The sequence below is a fragment of the Talpa europaea genome (genome assembly GCF_964194135.1).
Source record: "Talpa europaea genome assembly, chromosome: 2".
NCBI classification, from domain to species: domain Eukaryota; kingdom Metazoa; phylum Chordata; class Mammalia; order Eulipotyphla; family Talpidae; genus Talpa; species Talpa europaea.
In genome coordinates this window covers 68,213,728-68,233,243 of record NC_140068.1, presented here as the reverse complement: position 1 = coordinate 68,233,243, position 19,516 = coordinate 68,213,728, and the positions used below count along the sequence as shown (strand labels likewise).

Sequence of the window (19,516 nt, the reverse complement as noted above, 5' to 3'; positions counted from 1 at the left end):
TCCCAGCCCATTACTAGTTGTATTTCTACTAAAGTTCTTTTTTTTTCATTTTATATATTTTTACATCATTTTTCATTTTTGCACAATGTATGCATTTTCATCTTACTTATAGTCCCCATACAATTCCCAGCCCCCTTGTTTTGATCCTACTCCCTCCTCCCTCGCCCCCATAAAGTGTCTCTGGTTTATAGTTGCTTGTTGATTTTGATTGTTACTTTATTATAATTAGTCTTTTTCCTGGTCCTTATTTAGGTTTTCTAAATTCCTGCTATGAGTGAGACCATCCGGTATTTTTCCTTTTTCTTTCTGGCTTGTTTTGCTGAGCATGATCCCTTCCAGCTCCATCAATGTTGCTGCAAATTGCATGAGTTTATCTTTTTTGATTGCTGAGTAATATTCCATTGTGTGCAAACTGGCCCAACCACTATGGAAAGCTGTGTGGAGATTCCTCAACCTGCTAAAGATGGAGCTTCCATATGATCCAGCAATTCCTAGGTATTTACCCAAAGGACACAGAAACATTAATTCAAAAGGGCACCTGCACCCCTATGTTTATAGCAGCACTATTTAAAATAGCTAAGCTATGGAAACAACCCAAATGCCCAAAAATAGATGACTGGATCTACTAAAACTCTTAAACACATCTCTTTACTCTCCACTCCCATATAGTCCCATTCCCACTATTTCAGTTCACTTACCCCATCATCCTGCTGGATTATACAGAACCTCATGGGCCCCAGAGAGGAGCAGGGACTGTGTTCTAAAGGGGATACAGACCCCCTGGAACAGCCCGACTGTTGGCAAGACATGATTTAATTATTGTTTTTCCAAAAATATTCCCTGATTTATCTCTAGCATCTCTAGTTAACTTCCATTTCAACTAATTCTCTTTAGATCCACCATGTTCCAGGCCAACTGAGCAACTTATACTTTCCAGAACCTACCCAATTATCCCCCTCCCTGGATCACTTTCTTTATCATTTCTCCCTCTCAAAATATCGCCCCTCCAAAGTCTAATGACAACTCCCCAATGCGAAATAATCCATCTGTTCTTTGAATTCTCACAGCAAATTGTCATCTATCATAATTGCTGTCTTGCCCTACTTTGTTGCATTAATGATTTGTGTGTGACATGGCTCCCCTCTCATGCTGTAAATATTGTAGGACAAGAACTATGTACCGCTCTTATTTTTCCACTGCAAATCATAACACGTACCTTGTACACACCAGGCCTTCAGGAAATGCCTGCCAAGGTAATAAATGGACAGTCTTCATTAACATAAATTATTGTTTTGTGTACTGATTCAGTCCTAAATCCATGTTGCTATCATTTCTGTATCACTGATGGTTATCCACTTTCATAAATACTCTTTCTTTGAATACACTTAGAAAAGATGGAAAATTGCATTATAAGAGAGGAACAAGTATGTAGGTTATTCCCTTCCTTAAACAAAGACAAGTTCTGTTATGCGTCATGGAAAATTAAAGCACAGTAATAAAATGCGTCAACAAGACTTGTTGAATAATGATTTAGTGGAAACGTTGCTTGCCTCCTGTTCGTAGGTCCTAACTTTCCTCTCAAGTACTTAAGCTGCATGTTCTATTTATTTTGTTTTTAGATTACATTGACAACGATTGGCTATGGAGACAAAACTCCCCTCACTTGGCTGGGAAGATTGCTTTCTGCAGGCTTTGCACTCCTTGGCATTTCTTTCTTTGCACTTCCTGCCGTGAGTATCTTTGCAAAAATCAAGCAGTTTTAAATTAGAGCTTAGAGGTTCATTAGTGTGCAGTTTCACAAATTGATATGCTTGGGAGCATCTATAACTGTATCATTTACAAATATAATTTTTCTGATAAATTTTCTGATTTTTCTATGTATTATCTCATCAGATAATTTATGAAATATGGTATTCCCTTAAGCACACTTAACCTGAGAGTTTTCTACCTGCTAGGTCTTTATGACCAAATTGTCATTCAGATGGTATCACCTCTCAGTAAGCGTGCTACTAATTGACTTAAAATATTTGTAAATATTTAAAGATAATCTTTTTAAACTTTTCCCTCCAACTTAGTTTGTCAAATGTGTCGCTGAAGAGATAGATGAATACAAGTGGAATATTTACCTCTTCAGATCGATTTGAGTGAGGCACATGTTACCTGAAAGGATTTTAAATGTGTCAGATGATTTATTCTTTGTATCATCATCATTGATGTTTCTTAATGAGCAGTTTCTGCATCTTATCAGAATGAAGAGCACATTTATCTTCTCCTAAGCTTTTGATTATTTTCTCCTTAATGGATGAGACTTGCCTTCCTAACCATTTATGCTTGTTTCTTTAAAGGCAATCGGTCAAAATACTACATTTGCCTATATCCCCAAACTCTCATTTTTGTTCAGTTCTCCTCCCATGGAGCAACGAGAGTTAACAAAAAGGTGTGTTAAAATATGGCAGCAGTTATGCCTAAGGAACAGTAGCCTCAGTCTTGTTCTAGACATAATTTGACTCACCTCATAGCCCCTGTCAAGCACAGAGAGAACCCAGAGCATTCAAATTAAGCCCAGGGAGTGGTGATTTTTATCCCCAGTCTGTAGCTCATAAGACTCCTGCTCTGCCAGGTAATGAGTTCAAATGACCCTCTTGTCCTTCTGTGGCCAGTACTTAGACTGGTTCTGCTCTAAACCACACAAAATCGTGGAGAAGAGATTGAAAAGAACTTGCATTAGTTTGAGCATTAGACCTCAGCTTAAAATTAAAACCAGGTACTATTTGCTTTTGTCACTTGCTACCAATGTGACTATATCGGTTTGCTAGGGCTGCTACAACAAGATTCGACAGACTGGGTGGCCTGAATAACAGAAATTTATTTTCTCACAGTCCTGGTAGCTGGAAGGGGCTAGCAGGGTTGATTCCTTCTGAGATCCATGAAGAAAGAATCTATTCCAAGTCTCTTTTATTATGGTTCATCTTCTCCCTGTATCTTCACATGGTCTTCCCTCTGCACATGTGTGAGTGCAGATTTTCTCTTATAAGGACACCAGTTCTTTAGATTAAGCCCATCCTAATAACCTCATAGCAACTTGATCACCTCTATAAAGACCTTATCTCCAAATAAGCTCACATTCAGAGATTCTAGGCATTAGGACTCCATCATGTGAATAGGGGAGGAGGAAGCAGGGGCAATTCAGCTCATAACAGAAAGCTTATGTTTCTCCATCAATGTAATGGAGGAAGAATTAATGCTCTCAGAGAAATTTGGTGAAAACCAATGTGATAAGTAAGTCAAGTGCTTGTCATGAAGAAAATTTCCATGAAATGTAACTTCCTTTCCCAGTATTAATCTACATATATGTGCTTCCTGTTATGAAATGACTAAATCAAAGAGAGTCAAAAAGCACCTTGTCAACTTCTCTGGCAACCTCAACAATCTAGATTAGAGCACAGAGTCAATCAGTAATTAAATTCCCTGTAGGAAAATACTTTTAGAAACCATAAAATGCAACCTTGGACTTTCTTTTCCCCAAAAACTAATGAAAAAATATCTGCCTTTTTTTGTGTATATACTTTTTATTCCTCACATATAACAGTCTCTATGATCCAACAAAAACCATGAACTGGAAGTAAGCAACTTCAGGACTATTAAATAGACGACAATGAAAGCACTGTCCTCAGAGGAGAACTTGAAGCCTAGGTTATAAACTTTTTTATTTTTTTTAAAGATTTATTTATTTTTATACAAGAACCGGGGTACAGGCCAGATGTGCGGGAGGGTGAGAGAATTCACCGGAGACAGAGCAGGGAGCAGAACAGGCAGACAACTGAAATACACTCTTGAGGGGAGCAGTGGGCAAGACAGGAGAGGTCTGCTGTGCCAGGTGGGATTCTCCCCAGCCGGCCAGGATTGAACCTGCACTGCAGAGAATGCAGACAGCTTCACAGTGTGGTGCTCAACCGCCTGCCCACTAGGGAGGCCCTAAACTTTTTTTAATTTAGATAAAATTCTGATAAGCTGAATTGTATAGTTTAACAGTTCTTTGAAGATTATGAACAGAAAATGTGGAGATAGGTTGATAGAACAAATACTACAGCAGAAAGAGGTGGTAAATGAATAGCAACATAGGAGCAAAAGAAAATCTGTAGACATAAGTGTTCAAAATGTGTTAGGACCTGGGAATAGTGTTACGGTCAACCGACCTCTGGTAACTGCTGCATCTAGCACGTGAAATACCCCATGCCCATAATGAAACTCTGGATCAGTGTGTGGAGTTTCTACTGTGTTTCCTGTTAGGTTAAAGGTTAGAGCTAACTTGCCAGTCTTGAAATATTTCCCAATGAGATAACGATAATTTTTATATGCAAATATAAATTAAAATATGTTGGAAATCTGAAAAATTTGCTCACAGAGAATATTTTCTAACAATGCCAAGAAAAATAGACTTTACTGTCTATGAAGTCTCACAAAAAATGCCAAATTCCCCTTTATTGAATAACTAATAGTCCAAATACACCTTTTTTAAAAAGCAAGATGGCTGGAAATGCCAGTGTGTCTGTGCACTGACCTGCCCACAGTGTTGTCTGAGATTTAGGAGAGAGCATGGGCACTTTGCTAAGAAAGATAGAGGTGGATTGTGGGCCATCCTAGTTTGGGGTTCCTCCCACCCAGGAAATCCAAGGACCAAGAAAGAGAATAGACTTTCACCAAAGCAGAACTCTCGGCACCAGACAGGGTCCTATGGCCTACTGGTTCCTAAGCACCACGGAGTGGGAATGGGGGTGTCGCTTTCCCTGAAGCCCTTTCTACCATCAGACTGATGGGCTGGCAAAGACAACCCCAGCTCCTCCCCAGTGCCCTGAGAACCAAGCTGGTCCCTCATAGGACAGTCCTTTCCATCCTGCTAGATTCTCCTGCTAAAAGTATTTTTCAGTCTAGCCTGTTTGTCATGTGTGGGTAAAGATGAAAAATGTTTATGAAAACATGTTTCCTTTCAACTTGATGTTTGTTCTTAGCATAGAACTAAAACTAAAAACCCAAAAATTTAAGTCATGTGACCTTAGAAAATGAATTTTAAAAACTCAGTTTCTAAGTTTTCACCTCCTGGTGTGCCATATGAAGGGCTGGCATGTAAATTTTATATGTGTGTATGTGTGTATGTATTACCTATATAAAATATAGCATATATAATAATAGCAGTTATATATGTATATGTACATACATGAATATAATACATGTATATATTAACTCCCATGATTATATATAAATAACATACTAGACTTTATTTTAATGGATGTCTGTTTAGGTTCATTGCACTATGTACTGAGAGGTGGAAGAAAATTGGAATGGATCCATAATCAGATGATGAGCAGACCTGGTTTAATAGCTGTTATATAGTCTGACACAAAAATATATAGGAAACATTTACAAACCACTAGTACATGTTTCTAAGTGATGCCAATGTGATTTTCAATACATGTTAGTTTGTTTGGCAGATGCTAAGTTTGTGCTATGTAGAGCCTGTCATTTTCCAAAAGGACCCTTGACCTCATATCCACATAAGAAGTGCTCAAAAATGGCAGCTTTGCTGTTAATTCAATGTAGACAATCTGAAGTAGGCTTCAAATGAATGAAGTATACACAATATATAATAATGTATATACACATAATACACATACTAAATATATTCTCTAAATTCTGATTTTTCTATTCTTTTGTCTCTTTATGCTTCATGTAAAATGATTAAAAAAAAGAAAAGAAAAAAATCTTTCCTAAATGATATTAAATAGCAGGGAAAAAATTTAGGAATTATAAATGACTAAAGTTGATCTGAATTTGGAAATGAAGGGTGGTTTTTACAAGTCCTAATTAGAAGGAAACGTTTAAATCTACAAAGAAGGTCATATAGGGGCCTCCCTAGTGGCACAAGGGGTTAAGATACAGCATAATGAAGCAATCTGCAGCCACTGCAGCATGAGTTTGAAGCCCAGCCAGGGAGGTGACCCACATGGCATAGCAGACCTCTTCTTTCTCACCCACTGCTCCCCTCAGCAGTGCATTTCAGTCAATCCACCTGTTCTGCTCCCACTCTGTCTCTGGTGAATCCTCTCACCGCCCCCACGCCCGCTCCCCCCACACCTCTGGCCTGCATCCCAGCTTTTGTTTGCATAAATAAATAAATAAATTCTTTTTTCAAAAAAAGGTCATACAGACCAGGTTTTTGTGAAGTTTAATTTGTGCAGCCATAACCTGTGTGAGATGAGATCTTAGACAGTCAATGAAAAAGCAGACCTATGATGTAACATCTAATCTCATAGTAGCCTTCTAATTAATAATGGAGTAGCTCATTGCTCACTAATAGCAAACAGTATTATCATGTAATTGTGTTTTCAGCATAATTGCATTGCTGGCTATCTGGTTATTTTCACAGATGTATTCAAAGTTGTGGAACCTCAAGATAAGAAGGAAGGTGAAAGGTTATCTAGAGCCTAAAAATACCCTGACCAAGTTGTCACCCAGCTGAGACTTAACACCTCTTAAAGCAGACAAGCCCACCTCCTCCCAGACCGCCTATACTGTCTTTGAGCTACATTGAAAGTAAAAAGAAAAGAAAAACCATTCCTACTTCTAGTAAATATTCTCAATGCTTATAAGAGGCCTACTCTAGCCTAAGGGTTAGACTTCTTCAAGTTTAATAAAGAGCTAATAATTTGTAGCTACCAAGTTAAGTCCACAGATTTGAAAGCAGTAGAGCTCCACATTCCATGCCACTAAAATGGACACTTATAGACAAAGCCCAGAGGTTGCATTAGCAACTCCAAAAGTCAACTGAAGGCTGAGACAAAGCATCTTGATTCCACACAAATGTTAGACTAAAGCAAAGAGAAAAGAGACGGGCATATCAAAGAGGCAGAGTTTTGGCAGATCAAGATGATAAGCAGAAGAAAGCAGATCAGCCGAAGAACTAATATAAACTCTGAAGGGACATACTAATCTAACTAACCCCAAAATATGAATAGGTGAGCCAAAAACAAAAGATAAGGAATGCTGAAAGCATGAAATTGAAAGTCTGGGAAAATAGGAATGTGCTCTGTAATGACCCATGCTCTTGTCTTGACTATAACAAACAAAAAGAATGGAAAACATTCTGTCTTCAAACCTGAGTGTTGTTTGTCTCATCTAGATAATTGTCCTCCCATTTTGTCCTTTTTTGGAAGGTGTAGAATTCTAGGATCAAGGAGGATTATGCTAGAACTGATTTTAAACATTTCTCTTCCACTACTTCAGAACAGAAAATATAAAATTCAGTAGTTTTATCAAAGTTCTAGAAAAGCTCCTATGCCCACAGCAGCAAGCCCTTCAGCTGTCTTAAATTTAAAATCCACCTCTGTCCCAAACCAGAAATGATATCCTCCAAATTCTATCACTGGATAAGATCATTTTGTGTAACATAGGTATAAAGAAATGTGACAAAGAAATCCACACAAAAGAAATCTTAAAGTTTATGGTTTTTGAAATAGTGATCTAAATAACCTGTGAATATCTCATAAAGGATCACTGAAAAATATGAGAAAGAGTAGCTTGGAATGGTGCTGATGCCTTAAATGTTGATCAGCTCTGTCAGACTGAGTCTGATCAAAAAAAGGGAAATAGTTAAAATTAAATAAATAAATAAACAGACCCAAAATGGAGTGTTCATGACAACCCCACCCAGATTTAATCCCTAACCTGAGTGCAGTTTCAACCTCTCCCCAAAATGTAACTTTAAACAAATCAAACTGGAGTTTCCTGATTAGCACCACTGAGGTAATCTGCATAAAATACCTCACTCTGCCTTCCCCTGAAAAAAGGTAGCTTTGCCTAAAATAATTTTTCTTTTCTTTTGCCAATAATCCTGTCCCATCTACTTTCTGACTATAAAAACCTTCATTTTGTGCAAATCCTTGCAGTGCTTTTCTGCTTGCTAGATGGGTTGTCACCCAAATCATGTACCCTTCAATAAGACCAGTTAAATCTCTGAAAATCATCTTTATTTGTAATTACGATACCACTAGCTGTACCAAAAAGAATAAATAACAATGTCTGATTTATGAAAGAACAGAAGTTGTTATATTCCTTGTCTGTCTGGCCAAACAACTTGCCAATATCCCATGGTATTATAATAGAGGTAAATAATCTTTGCTTTAGTAAGTAATGTGTTTATAGACAAGTTACATATGGTTTGCCTTTTCTCAGACTCATTTTAGAGGGATTTTTTAATATGTGTACAGTGCTTTTGAAAAAAAATTTTATTGAATCATAATTGACATATAACATTGTTAGTTTTAGATGTACAATATAATGAGTCAGTATTTGTATATATTGCAAAATGATTGCCACAACAAGACTAGTTAACATCTGTCCCCAAGCATACTTACCAAAAAAATCGTTTTTCTTGTCATGAGGATAAAATTTTTTTTTAAAGTACGGTCTTTGTATTTTGTTCAAGGGAATTCTTGGCTCAGGTTTTGCATTAAAAGTACAAGAACAGCACCGACAGAAACACTTTGAAAAAAGAAGGAACCCAGCTGCCAACCTCATTCAGGTAAATGTCAATAGGTAGAAGGCAACACCTGTCTCTGTAAATGCTTGCTGGGTCATTTTCCAATCTGTGTGCTTTGTTGCTTAGTAGAGCTACTGTTTTGTTCTGTTTTGTTCTGTTTTGTTTTGCTTTGTTTTGTTTTTGAAAATGGAGCTGGATCTTAATGTACAGTCTTGGATTTGAACAAGTGTTCATTCCTTCGATACAGAAAAATAGCATATATTTTCACCAAATGGTCCATGCATTGTTCAGATTAATTAATTTTTCCAGGAAGGCCATACAAAGGTTAGCGGTTGTATTGCTCCTGAAATGACCTAATATGTCTTATGAATTACTTGGTGAAACATAATTGATCATTAAGTGATGGAGCAGAACACAGCACTGTTCCCTGCATTACAATCACTTTCTCCAGCCAGCTGTATGCCCCTGCTCTGAATAACAACATATTTGTTCAGAATGCTAAGTTTTAGTACCTGTAGAATAGTTTTTAATGACATCTGAAGCAGTGACTTGACTTGGTTATCCTATCTTAAAAACTGGTGGGGTTATGGAATACATCAGTGTTTAAGAATATGAAATAATAAGCTTATTATTTAAAGCTAGCTCATAATATATAGATCACTTGGCCTTTTATTTTATCTTCAATAATTCAGGATTTGCTTTAGCACTAAAAAGAATGTTTCTCTTGTCATCTATATCTTTTGGCAGTACAACCTTCTTAGAATCACGAATATGTTTTTCTCCAGATCCATACTGTAGAGTTCATATTTAAGTACAAACAAGATGATTATACAATCTAAAGCTTCTTCCCATCCTTTCAGGAAGTGGAAGATCCTGTCCTTCTAAACCTTAGTGGTTTGGGGTGGCAATCTCAAGTACTAGGATGTTTCTCTTCATGCTGTAGTAAGAAGCACATTGCTTTAATTTCAAATGAAGGTTTGAGTAGGGGATTGAGTAAGGAAGATGATTGATGATCACCGATGGCTGTGATATGCATAGAATCAGAACAAGCAAAAGAAGTAGATGAGGGCAGTTCAGTTATATCATGAGGAGTTTGTTTTTATTTGAAGATTAAAAGAAGATAGTGAATTTCTAATAAATTTCAATTGAAGTCACATTATAACATTATGTAAATGTCAGGTGCAATATATTATAATTTGACATCTGGACTACATCAAGCTCACTCCCAGAAAACCCCATTTCCATCCAGCACCCTATAAATAACTCCCTCTGCACATTTCATCCACCCCTTTCAACTTACTTCCTCTCTAGTAATCACTAATGCCTTCACTGCATTTAGAGTTTCTTCTTGTTTTCTTGCTTTATTTTCAATTTCTCACTTTATATTTAGATTTATATTTATAATTGCTTCTTTATATTCTACTCACAAATACATACACTGTCTTTTTCCATCTTATTTCACTTAGCATAATACACTCAAGATTCATCCATTGCCACAAATAACAAGATTCATCTGTTTTATAACTGAGTAATATTCCTGTGTGTGTGTGTGTCTGTGTGTGTGTCTGTGTGTGTGTATATCCTGTCTTCTTTATTCACTCAGCTATCACTGAGCACTTAATTTCCATACATTGGTTATTCTATTGTAAATAGCACTGAATGAATGTGGGATGTAGATATCTCTTGGATATGGTGTTTTCATTTCCTTCAAATGTATACCCAGAAGTGGGATTGCTTAATCATACAGTACAATAGTTCTATTTTTTTTTTATTTTTTGGTGAATCTCCATACTATTTGTATAGTTATTGCACCAGTTTATATTCTCACCAGTTTATATTACACCAGTTTATATTCTCACCAATATACAAGGATTCCCTTTCCATATCCATGCCAACACTTGTATTTTGGATAATAAGTATTTTCACAAGTATAAGGTGATAGCTTATTATGGCTTTTATTTGCATTTCCCTGATAATAAGTGATGATGAACATCTATTTGTGTGCTTGCTTAAGATATTAATGAAGTAACGGTCACTTTCAATGTCACGGCTAAAGTCAATATTTAAAGACCACAGCATGGCTTGGTAGATGCAGACATGCAAAGCCAATGCTTTCTCAAATTTAAATACCTAAGGGCTTCTGCAGCGCTCCTTTTATCTTTTATGACTGTGCTTTCGCCACATCAAGGTTGAAGCTATGAAATATTTCTTGAGCTTCTTGGCTAATGTGAGGTATTAAGTACAGTAAATTATTCTTACTGTCACACAAGAGGAGGTGTGAAGGATTGAAAAACACAGTGTCCCTTAAAGGTTCCCAAACCTAGCTCTAGAAAAGGAATTTGAAAGCAGGCATGAAAACATTTTGTTCAGCCATTTTTTAATTTTAGAAGAAATTTCTAAGTAAAGAAAATAATAAAGAGGGTAAAAGTCCATTCTTTTAATCACCAGTGGGGAAAATTATGACACTTTGAGTCCAATGTTACCTGATCATCCATAACTGAGATTGCACTGTTTTGAATTATTTGCTGCACTTGAATATTTTATGACTGTATGTTAAAATTTCCTTCCTCTTTCTCAACAATCTTGGCTAGTGCTTAGATGATCTTGTTTAACACAATGATGTCGTATATTACATGGTTTTCCTTCCTGAAAAAAAAATAAAATAGTTACACAGTAAAAAAAAAAGATATTAATGAAGATACTAATTTTTTTAATCAAACTATTCTGTAGTATTGACAAAGAAATCAACCACTGGGCATGACTTTTTATATAAACCACTTAGAGTCTCTATTTCTTAAATTTCTAGGTTTTAAAAGAGCACCAAAGATAAAGCTCTTTTTTCTTGAAGGAAAATCTCCCTGAAGTTTAAAATTTGTAGCCAAATAATGATCACCATAATGAAAAAAAGTGTCACACTCTTTATTGTACACACAAAATACCCAGAGGCCCAGAAATGATAGTCCTCTGTCCTTAACCAATTATAAGATGTTTGCAACTATAAGATGTTTCCTTACTATTTCTATCTTTTAATTATTCTTAACTTATTTATTATCTTTTAATTTTAAAATAATGTTTTCCAACCTGTGAATACAGGACTTACTCCATGGTTTTCTTGCATCTGCCCAGGCACCAAGTCCTGTCTACATATGGAACTAGTAACACATCTTTTTTTTAAAATGTTTTATTTTCCTATATCTTTGTTAATTTTTGGATAGCTTTTGACTTCTCCCCTCTGGTGTAGTCCCTGTTGTTGTCCTACCACCGTAGCATCTGTGTGCCATCAACACATCTTAAATATATCTAGAATAGTTGACCTCAGGAGAATGGAGATACTGTTGTCATGAATATATTTTATTTGAAATCTTTATTAAATTATTTATTATCTTTTGAATGTATACTTCCTTAATCAACATGTACTCAAAACACAACCACTTTGGTGTACAGACTCTTGATACTTCTGGATATTGAAAGGGGACTGTTGGGAAAATTTTAGATTGGTTTTTCTGTTAGAAAGGATACTTGCACAGCTATGTTTATTGCAGCATTATTTGTAATAGGTAAGACATGGAAACAGCTCAAATGCCCAAAAACAGTGACTGGATCAAGAAGTTGTGGTATATATAGGTATATATATATATATATACACAGTGGAATATTATTCAGCAATCAAAAAAGATAAAATAATGCCATTCACAGCAACGTGGATAGAGCTAGGAGGATCATGATCAGTGAAATAAGTCAGAAGGAAAAAGAAAAATTTTTGATGGTTTCACTTATAGGAGGAATATAAGGGAATCAAATGAGGGACCAAGGAAAAAAATAATAACAGTGAAAAAAACACAACACAACCGAACAACAATAAAGTGACAACTATAAATCAGAGACATTCTGCAGGAGAGGGGGAGGGAAAAAGACCAGGGCAAGGGCAGGAAGAACATAAGGGACTATGGTGATGGTGCTCAGGTGAATTGGTGGTGGAAATTCTAGGGGGACTACCTGAGAAAAGAAAGCAAACATTATTAAAAAAAAAAAGTAATAATGATGTAAAATATATATAAAATATAATTAAAAAATTTTAAAAAGGAAAGTGAATTCCTTTGAAGAACTTCTTATATGTATATTTGTTGTGATAATATAGAGCTGTGCTGCCTAGTAGTTAACTGCCACAAACTACATGTGTCTATTTAAATTTAAATTAATTACAATAGGAAATTCAGTTCCTCAGTGGTAGTAGTCATATGTCAGGCATTCAATAATCAATATGTGGTTCTTGAGTATCACACTGCACAAGGCAGACATGGGGAATAATAAAAGGAACTCTCTTACCATTATCAAATGTGCAAAAACAATCTCCAGCTGAACTTAAAAATAGATTACTACTCTGGCAGCAAAGCAGTGAATCCAACGCATTAATAGGTCCACAATCAAAGCAAGGCAGGGACTTCATGTCAGGTAACCCAACAAGAGAAAAGACTAATTAAACAGTTCTGCTTGGATTTTGTGAAATTTTATTTTATGGGTCTGGATTACAAAGCAGCTATGATGATCAGTAATTGAACCTGTACAGTTAAGAGATTTTAATGGAGTGAAATCATTAGTTTTCTTTTACTTAAATCTCTAGCCTATGTGTTTTTCTAAACAAAATAAAATATGAAATGAAACACTTGAAATGTTGAAGAATACCTTTAAAATCATAATCAGGGTTTCATTTATCAAAGTAGAATCTACTAATTTGAAAAGCAATTGTCCCCCCATCAAAATGTACTAATATGTAAGAATAATAATTATTAAATATGGCCATATTCTTCCTTGCTGTAACCTTAGCCAGAATTCAGAGCTTTAAGCCTTGATTATATATCATAGAAATATATTTTTATTGACACACTAGATTGAAAAGCAAGCCTTATTTGCTTTTCAGTTTATTTTCTTACCAAGAAACCTGCCTTGATTTGCTGACCACAAAGCATCAAAAACAATCTCATTTGTTTTAATCTTGAGCCACTAACTTTCTAAAAGGACACTGAGATGCCCAAATTGTTTTGTCATTCAATTGGTGAGACAAATGAATTAACTACCATTTCAGAATTTGGGGGGGTAGTTTAAAACCCCAGCAGCATGCAGCAAATTTAGCTGTGTCAATATCTTTGCATGATTCATTTAAATTAAATTTTCATTTCAAGTGAAGTAGTCTGGAAAAGGAAAGTGCTCTCAGTAACATTTTGAATACCTGCCTAAATGTCACAACTTTTATTAATAATGCCTAAAACTTGGGAAATACTCTTTAGTTGCAAAGGGCTTCTTATACATTATGTCACTTGAGTCCCAGATCCTTGGTGTCTGAATCAGAATCTGTTGTTCCTTTCAAATAGCAACAGTTGTGCATGTACAGCCTACACACACACACACACACACACACACACACACACACACTAATGCCATAGGATTAGCATTTAAAATACTCCAAAAGCTCCATGTTAGGAGTTTACTTCTAGAGAGGCCGGACCAACTCGGGGTTGAGCCAAAGATGCATTACTAGAAACAGAAATGGGAGAGTCAAGTGAAAGTTTGTGAAATGAATGTTTAAAGTATGCTTATTTTCCTGAAGGGAGGAGATAAAAAGATTCTGCTATGAGGAAGATAACCGACCCAAAAGAGAAAAATTACATATTGAAACTTCATCTTCCTCTAGTGAAGTAACTTAGGATTGCCGTGAAGCGGAGCTAGCAGTCAATAAACTCAGGATACCTATACAGAGCTTACACCTCTTTTTTAGTGCTCTAGTCATATCTAAAAATAAACTACCAGAAGGGAAGTGTGGGATAGAAACAAAGTAGTTGGGAACCAAGTGTATAAATGAGCTGTGGAAAAGGATTATGGATAATTTGGTGGTAACATACATCTGAAGAGGTGTGAATGTATACTCCCAAATCATATACAGTATTGTAAACCATTGTTATCTCAGTAAAAATAATAGATTTTTTTAAAAATAAGGATTATTAAGAATGGAAATAGCAATTATCATAATTGAAGGCTTTGCCTCTAACAAAAATGAATGAGAAGCAAGAGAGGGAAAGGTTTTGCTAGGTTTCACCCTAAGTCTTTTAGTTCTCTGACTTCTTGAATTCTGCTCCTTGAAAATAATCAGTTCCAAGTTAATTATGCTTTTGGATGGTCAGCTGAAATTAAAATTTCCAGAAAGGGTCAAATGTATTATAGCTGTAATACTCCAGACAATACAAACTAAATACTCCCTAAGAACTTAATTACACTGACATTGTATTTATAATTATAGACCAACTTTTGAATTCATTTGGCTGCCTAGAGCTCCAGGGTCATCTGATAAATTTGGTTTTCATTTTGCTTCTTGCTGCTTTCATTGTGGTTTTCATTTTCTTTTTGTTGACTTATACTTGGGAGTATATATGCCATACAAATTAAATTCCTCTAAGGCATTATTTTTCTCTTGCCAACGCTATGTGATTTTGGCTTTAAATACAGTAACATCAGTTACTCGATCATATGGCTATGGCCTTGAGGTTCAACTACCAGAAGCAATTAGCTGAGAGAGAGAATGTGAAGGATAGGACAAAGTTATTAAAGTATAATAGTAATAAATAAAGTTGCACTTTCCACTTGCATTTTGATTATTAACTAATAGCAGTCCTAAGATAGATGCTACTTGCTTCTTCTGTAACACATAAGACATTTTTAGGGGAACAAAAACAAAAGGAATAAGAGCTTAACTGTAAGATCAATTTGATAGAAAAAGGGCAAGAAACCAGGTCTCACTGTTAAGAAAAACTTCAATTTTCTAAGTGGGTTTTTTGCCCCCTATTCTTTATAGCATTGTTAGGTAATGTCTTGCTCCTGGGTTTTATGGTATTGTTGTTTGGGATCTTTTTCACTGCTCCCTGATAGTGCACAAACCTGATGTGTGTTTCTAGTTCTACATGAGTCTTCCTTTCAAAATACCTAAATTCACATATATATGATGCCATCTATGGAAAGCATTTCATTTAAACAGCCATCTATGCCATCACAGTATTAGATATTCTCTGGCCTCACTCCAGAAGCTGCAATGATAAATCCATGTGCTTTCATTTATTATTCTAAATCACTCTATAAATTGTGTTTGAATAACATTTACAAAAACTAACATTTCGAGATGCTACTATGATAATTATTTTATTCTCTATAAAGTTGCCAGGATGCTTAGCATAAGTTTTCACAGATTTATAGGTTAAATCAGTGTAAGTCATGTAAGCAAGACTCCAGGCAAAGAATCCTGCTTCAATTATTTAAATCTTCTTAATAACATACAAAAAACCCTCAGGTACTAGTCTTTTGTAGTATTTCGTGTCAATTCTTGAACATTTTTTATTGAAATATAATGTGCATACAGAAAAGAGCGCATTTCCTAAGAGAACTGAGTGCTCCTGGGTAATCAGCACCCATAAAGAAACAGACCATGATCAATACCTCCTGAGTACCCTTCTCCATTACTGTCCCCCAAGGGTAACACTGTGCTGCCTTCTAACAGCACACATTAGTTTTCCCTCATTTCTGTACTTTATGGAAATGGAATCACACAAAAGAGTATGTACTCTTTTGTGTCTCGTTTCCCTCACTCAACATTATTCATGGAAAGGTCATCCATTCTTTTGAGCATAATTACTAATGTATTATTACCATATACGATTCCATTTGGCTAATATACCAAAATTTATTTATTCTACTGGTGATAGGTGTTTGATCATTTCCAGTCTGGGTTTATTAAGAATAGTGCTGCTCTGAACATTGTAATTCTTATCTTTCGGTGAGTATATATGTAGGAGTGTAACCGTTACAGAGAATTCAACTTATATGTGTATATTCAGATTAATAGATACTGCCAAGCAGCTTTTCAAAATAATTAGATTCATTTTTAACTCTTTCTGTTCAGCACACATATATTCAGTGATATTCTCAAGAAAACTAAGAGTAGATCACTGTTTTCTTCACTGTAGTTTTCAAAATCATGAATGATGATTATGTAGTAGAGGATCCATGTAAATGAATAGAATGCTTTGTTTTATGAATTACAATTAAAAAAATTTATGTCAGGGGATTAAACACTTGGTCATTAGACTTAGCACATTTATTCCAAAGGAAGAAAATCACCAAAATCTATATGGAAAGGAAGTTCAGGCAATCTCTCAAATGGAAAGATTAGAGAGAGGCTTTTCCAACACCAGTCATCAGCAGTCAGTAAAAGACAGGAGAGGAATTTTGAGATTCCTCTTGCTTTTTGAGATTAAAAGCAGGTCTTAGAAGCTGATCTCTGAGATACTGTCTCCACACTACCATCCTTGTATAAACCTCTTAATTTATCTGAATGTTTATCTTCTCATCTACAAAAGAGGAGTCAATCTGTGAGAATTGCATGAGATACTTTGTATCATATTTGTGAGATATAATTATATGAAGTAGACAAAGTTTATGTTTTACATTAAAGAGCTGTAAACACATTCTTAGACCATAACAGTAAATCATTGTTTTCCAACTGTACCCTAGAATACATTTTCCCCATCTTGTTTTAAACTTGCTTTTTGTTAATCTCTGTCTTCATTTTTAGCATTTGAAGTACTATGTAGTTCAACCTCAGAAAATTTCACTAAATTATTAACATGCCCTGGTGACCATTAGTTTACTAGTTATTTTATAGGTTAGGTTATTAGTTGCATTATCCATTTTCAGTGGTTCTTTGCCTCTAAGCAAATAGTGATTAAAGATTTGAATGCATGTTTCTGCTCAAGTAGTTTACCTGGGAGAATGTCATGTCTTTCCCTAACTTATTCAAAATTGACTTTATGATACACTTTTTAGTACTTTTGTTTTTGGCATTGTTTCACAGGCAGTTCTCTCGCTGTAACAGAATATTTTAACTGCTGACTGAACACGCCAAGTCTTCTTCTTCACTGTAGGGCATATATCAGAGCTAAGTATGACAAAGAAATATTCCTAATGTATATTAACTTAATGTATATTAACTTAAATTAATACTCCTTTTTCATTTCATACTATCTCCTTTTCTCTCTTTTCTTTTCCATGTCCTTGTGCAGTGCGTTTGGCGTAGTTATGCAGCTGATGAGAAATCTGTTTCCATTGCAACCTGGAAGCCACACTTGAAGGCCTTGCATACCTGCAGCCCTACCAAGTAGGTATCAGTACAATGCTGTACCCAGTCCTTCAAGTTTGGAAAATAAACCATACACACACACATGCACACACAAGCGTTGATTTGGGGCTTGTCTTCTCTGATGCTCTTTGAGAGATTCAAAGCTGCTTAGTCGCAATTCAGGTGACTAGTCCAAAACTAAATGGGCTCAATAGCATTCCTCAGCATTTGCAGACTGAGCTTAAAGATGAAAGGAACTAAACTTTTATAGAGATAAATTTCTACTATTTTGTGTATCTCATTACATATCTCATTTCAAAAAGCCCACCAGAATGCTAAAGGTAAGCGCCATGGCTCTTGATTAGTTAAGCTCCATTCATCAGCTGACTCCAAGTGGGAGGGCTTTGAGAGCAATCTGTCTTTGCACATTTAAGTCCCTCAAAGTCTGGATGCCTTTGTAGGATGGACCTTGAGTTTTTACTTGCAGATCAAACTAATATCAGTAGCTGTGTAAAAAAAGAATCAGGGTTCTAATGGGATTATGGTTTACAATGAGATGATGGGAACAATCAAATTAAAATTTGGAATCAGCTTCCAAAATTTCATGGTACTATTACTTCTGTTCACATTTCATTGACCAAAGCAAATCACCTGTTCATGCCGCGGCTCAGTGAGGATGGGGAAATGTAGTGCCATCACATGCCTGGAAAGAAAGGAGAACTTGAAAAGTTTTTTTTTTGTTGTTTTTTTTTTTTTTTTTTGTGGGACCCTCACCGGTGGCCGGGGATCAAGCTGGTGCTGCAGAGGCTGTGGGCAGCCTCACAACCCAGCGTTCAACCACTGCACCACCAGGGGAGGCCCGAACTTGAAAAGTTTTGAACAGTCCTGATGATTGCCACAATGAGCTTTAATTTAAAAAAAAATTCCTTAGTCCCAGAATCATGGACGCCAATTCATATTAAATTGAACAACACATATTAAATCAATCACTATCTAATTAAAGAAATCCTCAGCGAAACAACCAAAGTAAATAAGACCAGAAAAAGGTTTACTGTGAGTCACCAGCATTGATTACAACAGTCAGTTCCACAGGCTGTTCAAATGTGGCTTATCTGATTAGTATTTTTTAAGTGCCTGCTGTTCCCTCTTAGAGCCCAACAAAACCACCATCCTTGTAGCTTCCCAAGATTCAAGATACCTAACTTGACAAAGTCAGAGAAACCTCTAGCTCATGTGGAGGAGAAGCTGGGCACATCTCCATGACTGTTCCCTGGAATTACAGCTGCCAAGGAAGGCTATGATGCTACAAAATGCAGTGGCCAGGGAACAGCAGGTCCATCGTGAATGGGTAGAATCTTGCTGTCTTGTGCCTGTTTTCCCAGTCACAAAATGAAGAACAAGAGCTGAGCAAGGTAACTCCTCTGGGACATGTATCCTAGAAGATTCCTTATCACCTATGACAGAGATAATCATAGAGCCCCAGAATTTTTAAGAGGACAGCATCTTAGCAAGGATAGAAGCCGAGAAGCTGTTGCATGAACATGGGATGATAATCCTCCTTTCATGTACATCTTAAAATTTAGTTGAATATTTCTTACTGTGAATAAGAACTTGATAGAGTATTAAAAAAGGGACATAACTCTTTTGCCATCTATACTATGTGGGAATGAGAAATGAGAATTATACAGAAATTGCACTTCTTGTGCTTATGAAAGTTCCCTATGTATATATTACATAGGGAAGACTAAGTGTGTGTGTGTGTGTGTGTGTGTGTGTGTGTGTGTATTAGGGACGACTAAGTTGAAAAACCAAAAGAGGTTTCT

At 35.9% G+C, this 19,516-nt stretch overlaps 1 protein-coding gene across 5 annotated transcripts in view; it reads left to right on the top strand.

The window, feature by feature from the left end:
• The window catches only part of KCNQ5 (potassium voltage-gated channel subfamily Q member 5), a gene marked incomplete at both ends in the record, with an annotated part of 479,225 nt that overhangs the window by 398,063 nt on the left and 61,646 nt on the right, over positions 1-19,516 (top strand). For all 5 annotated transcript variants that reach the window (XM_084228523.1, XM_084228521.1, XM_084228524.1 and 2 more), the window contains 3 exons: positions 1,620-1,730; positions 8,483-8,578; positions 17,638-17,732. In XM_084228523.1, coding sequence (XP_084084649.1) covers positions 1,620-1,730; positions 8,483-8,578; positions 17,638-17,732 — 302 coding nt within the window. The remainder of the gene's footprint in view (positions 1-1,619; positions 1,731-8,482; positions 8,579-17,637; positions 17,733-19,516) is intronic.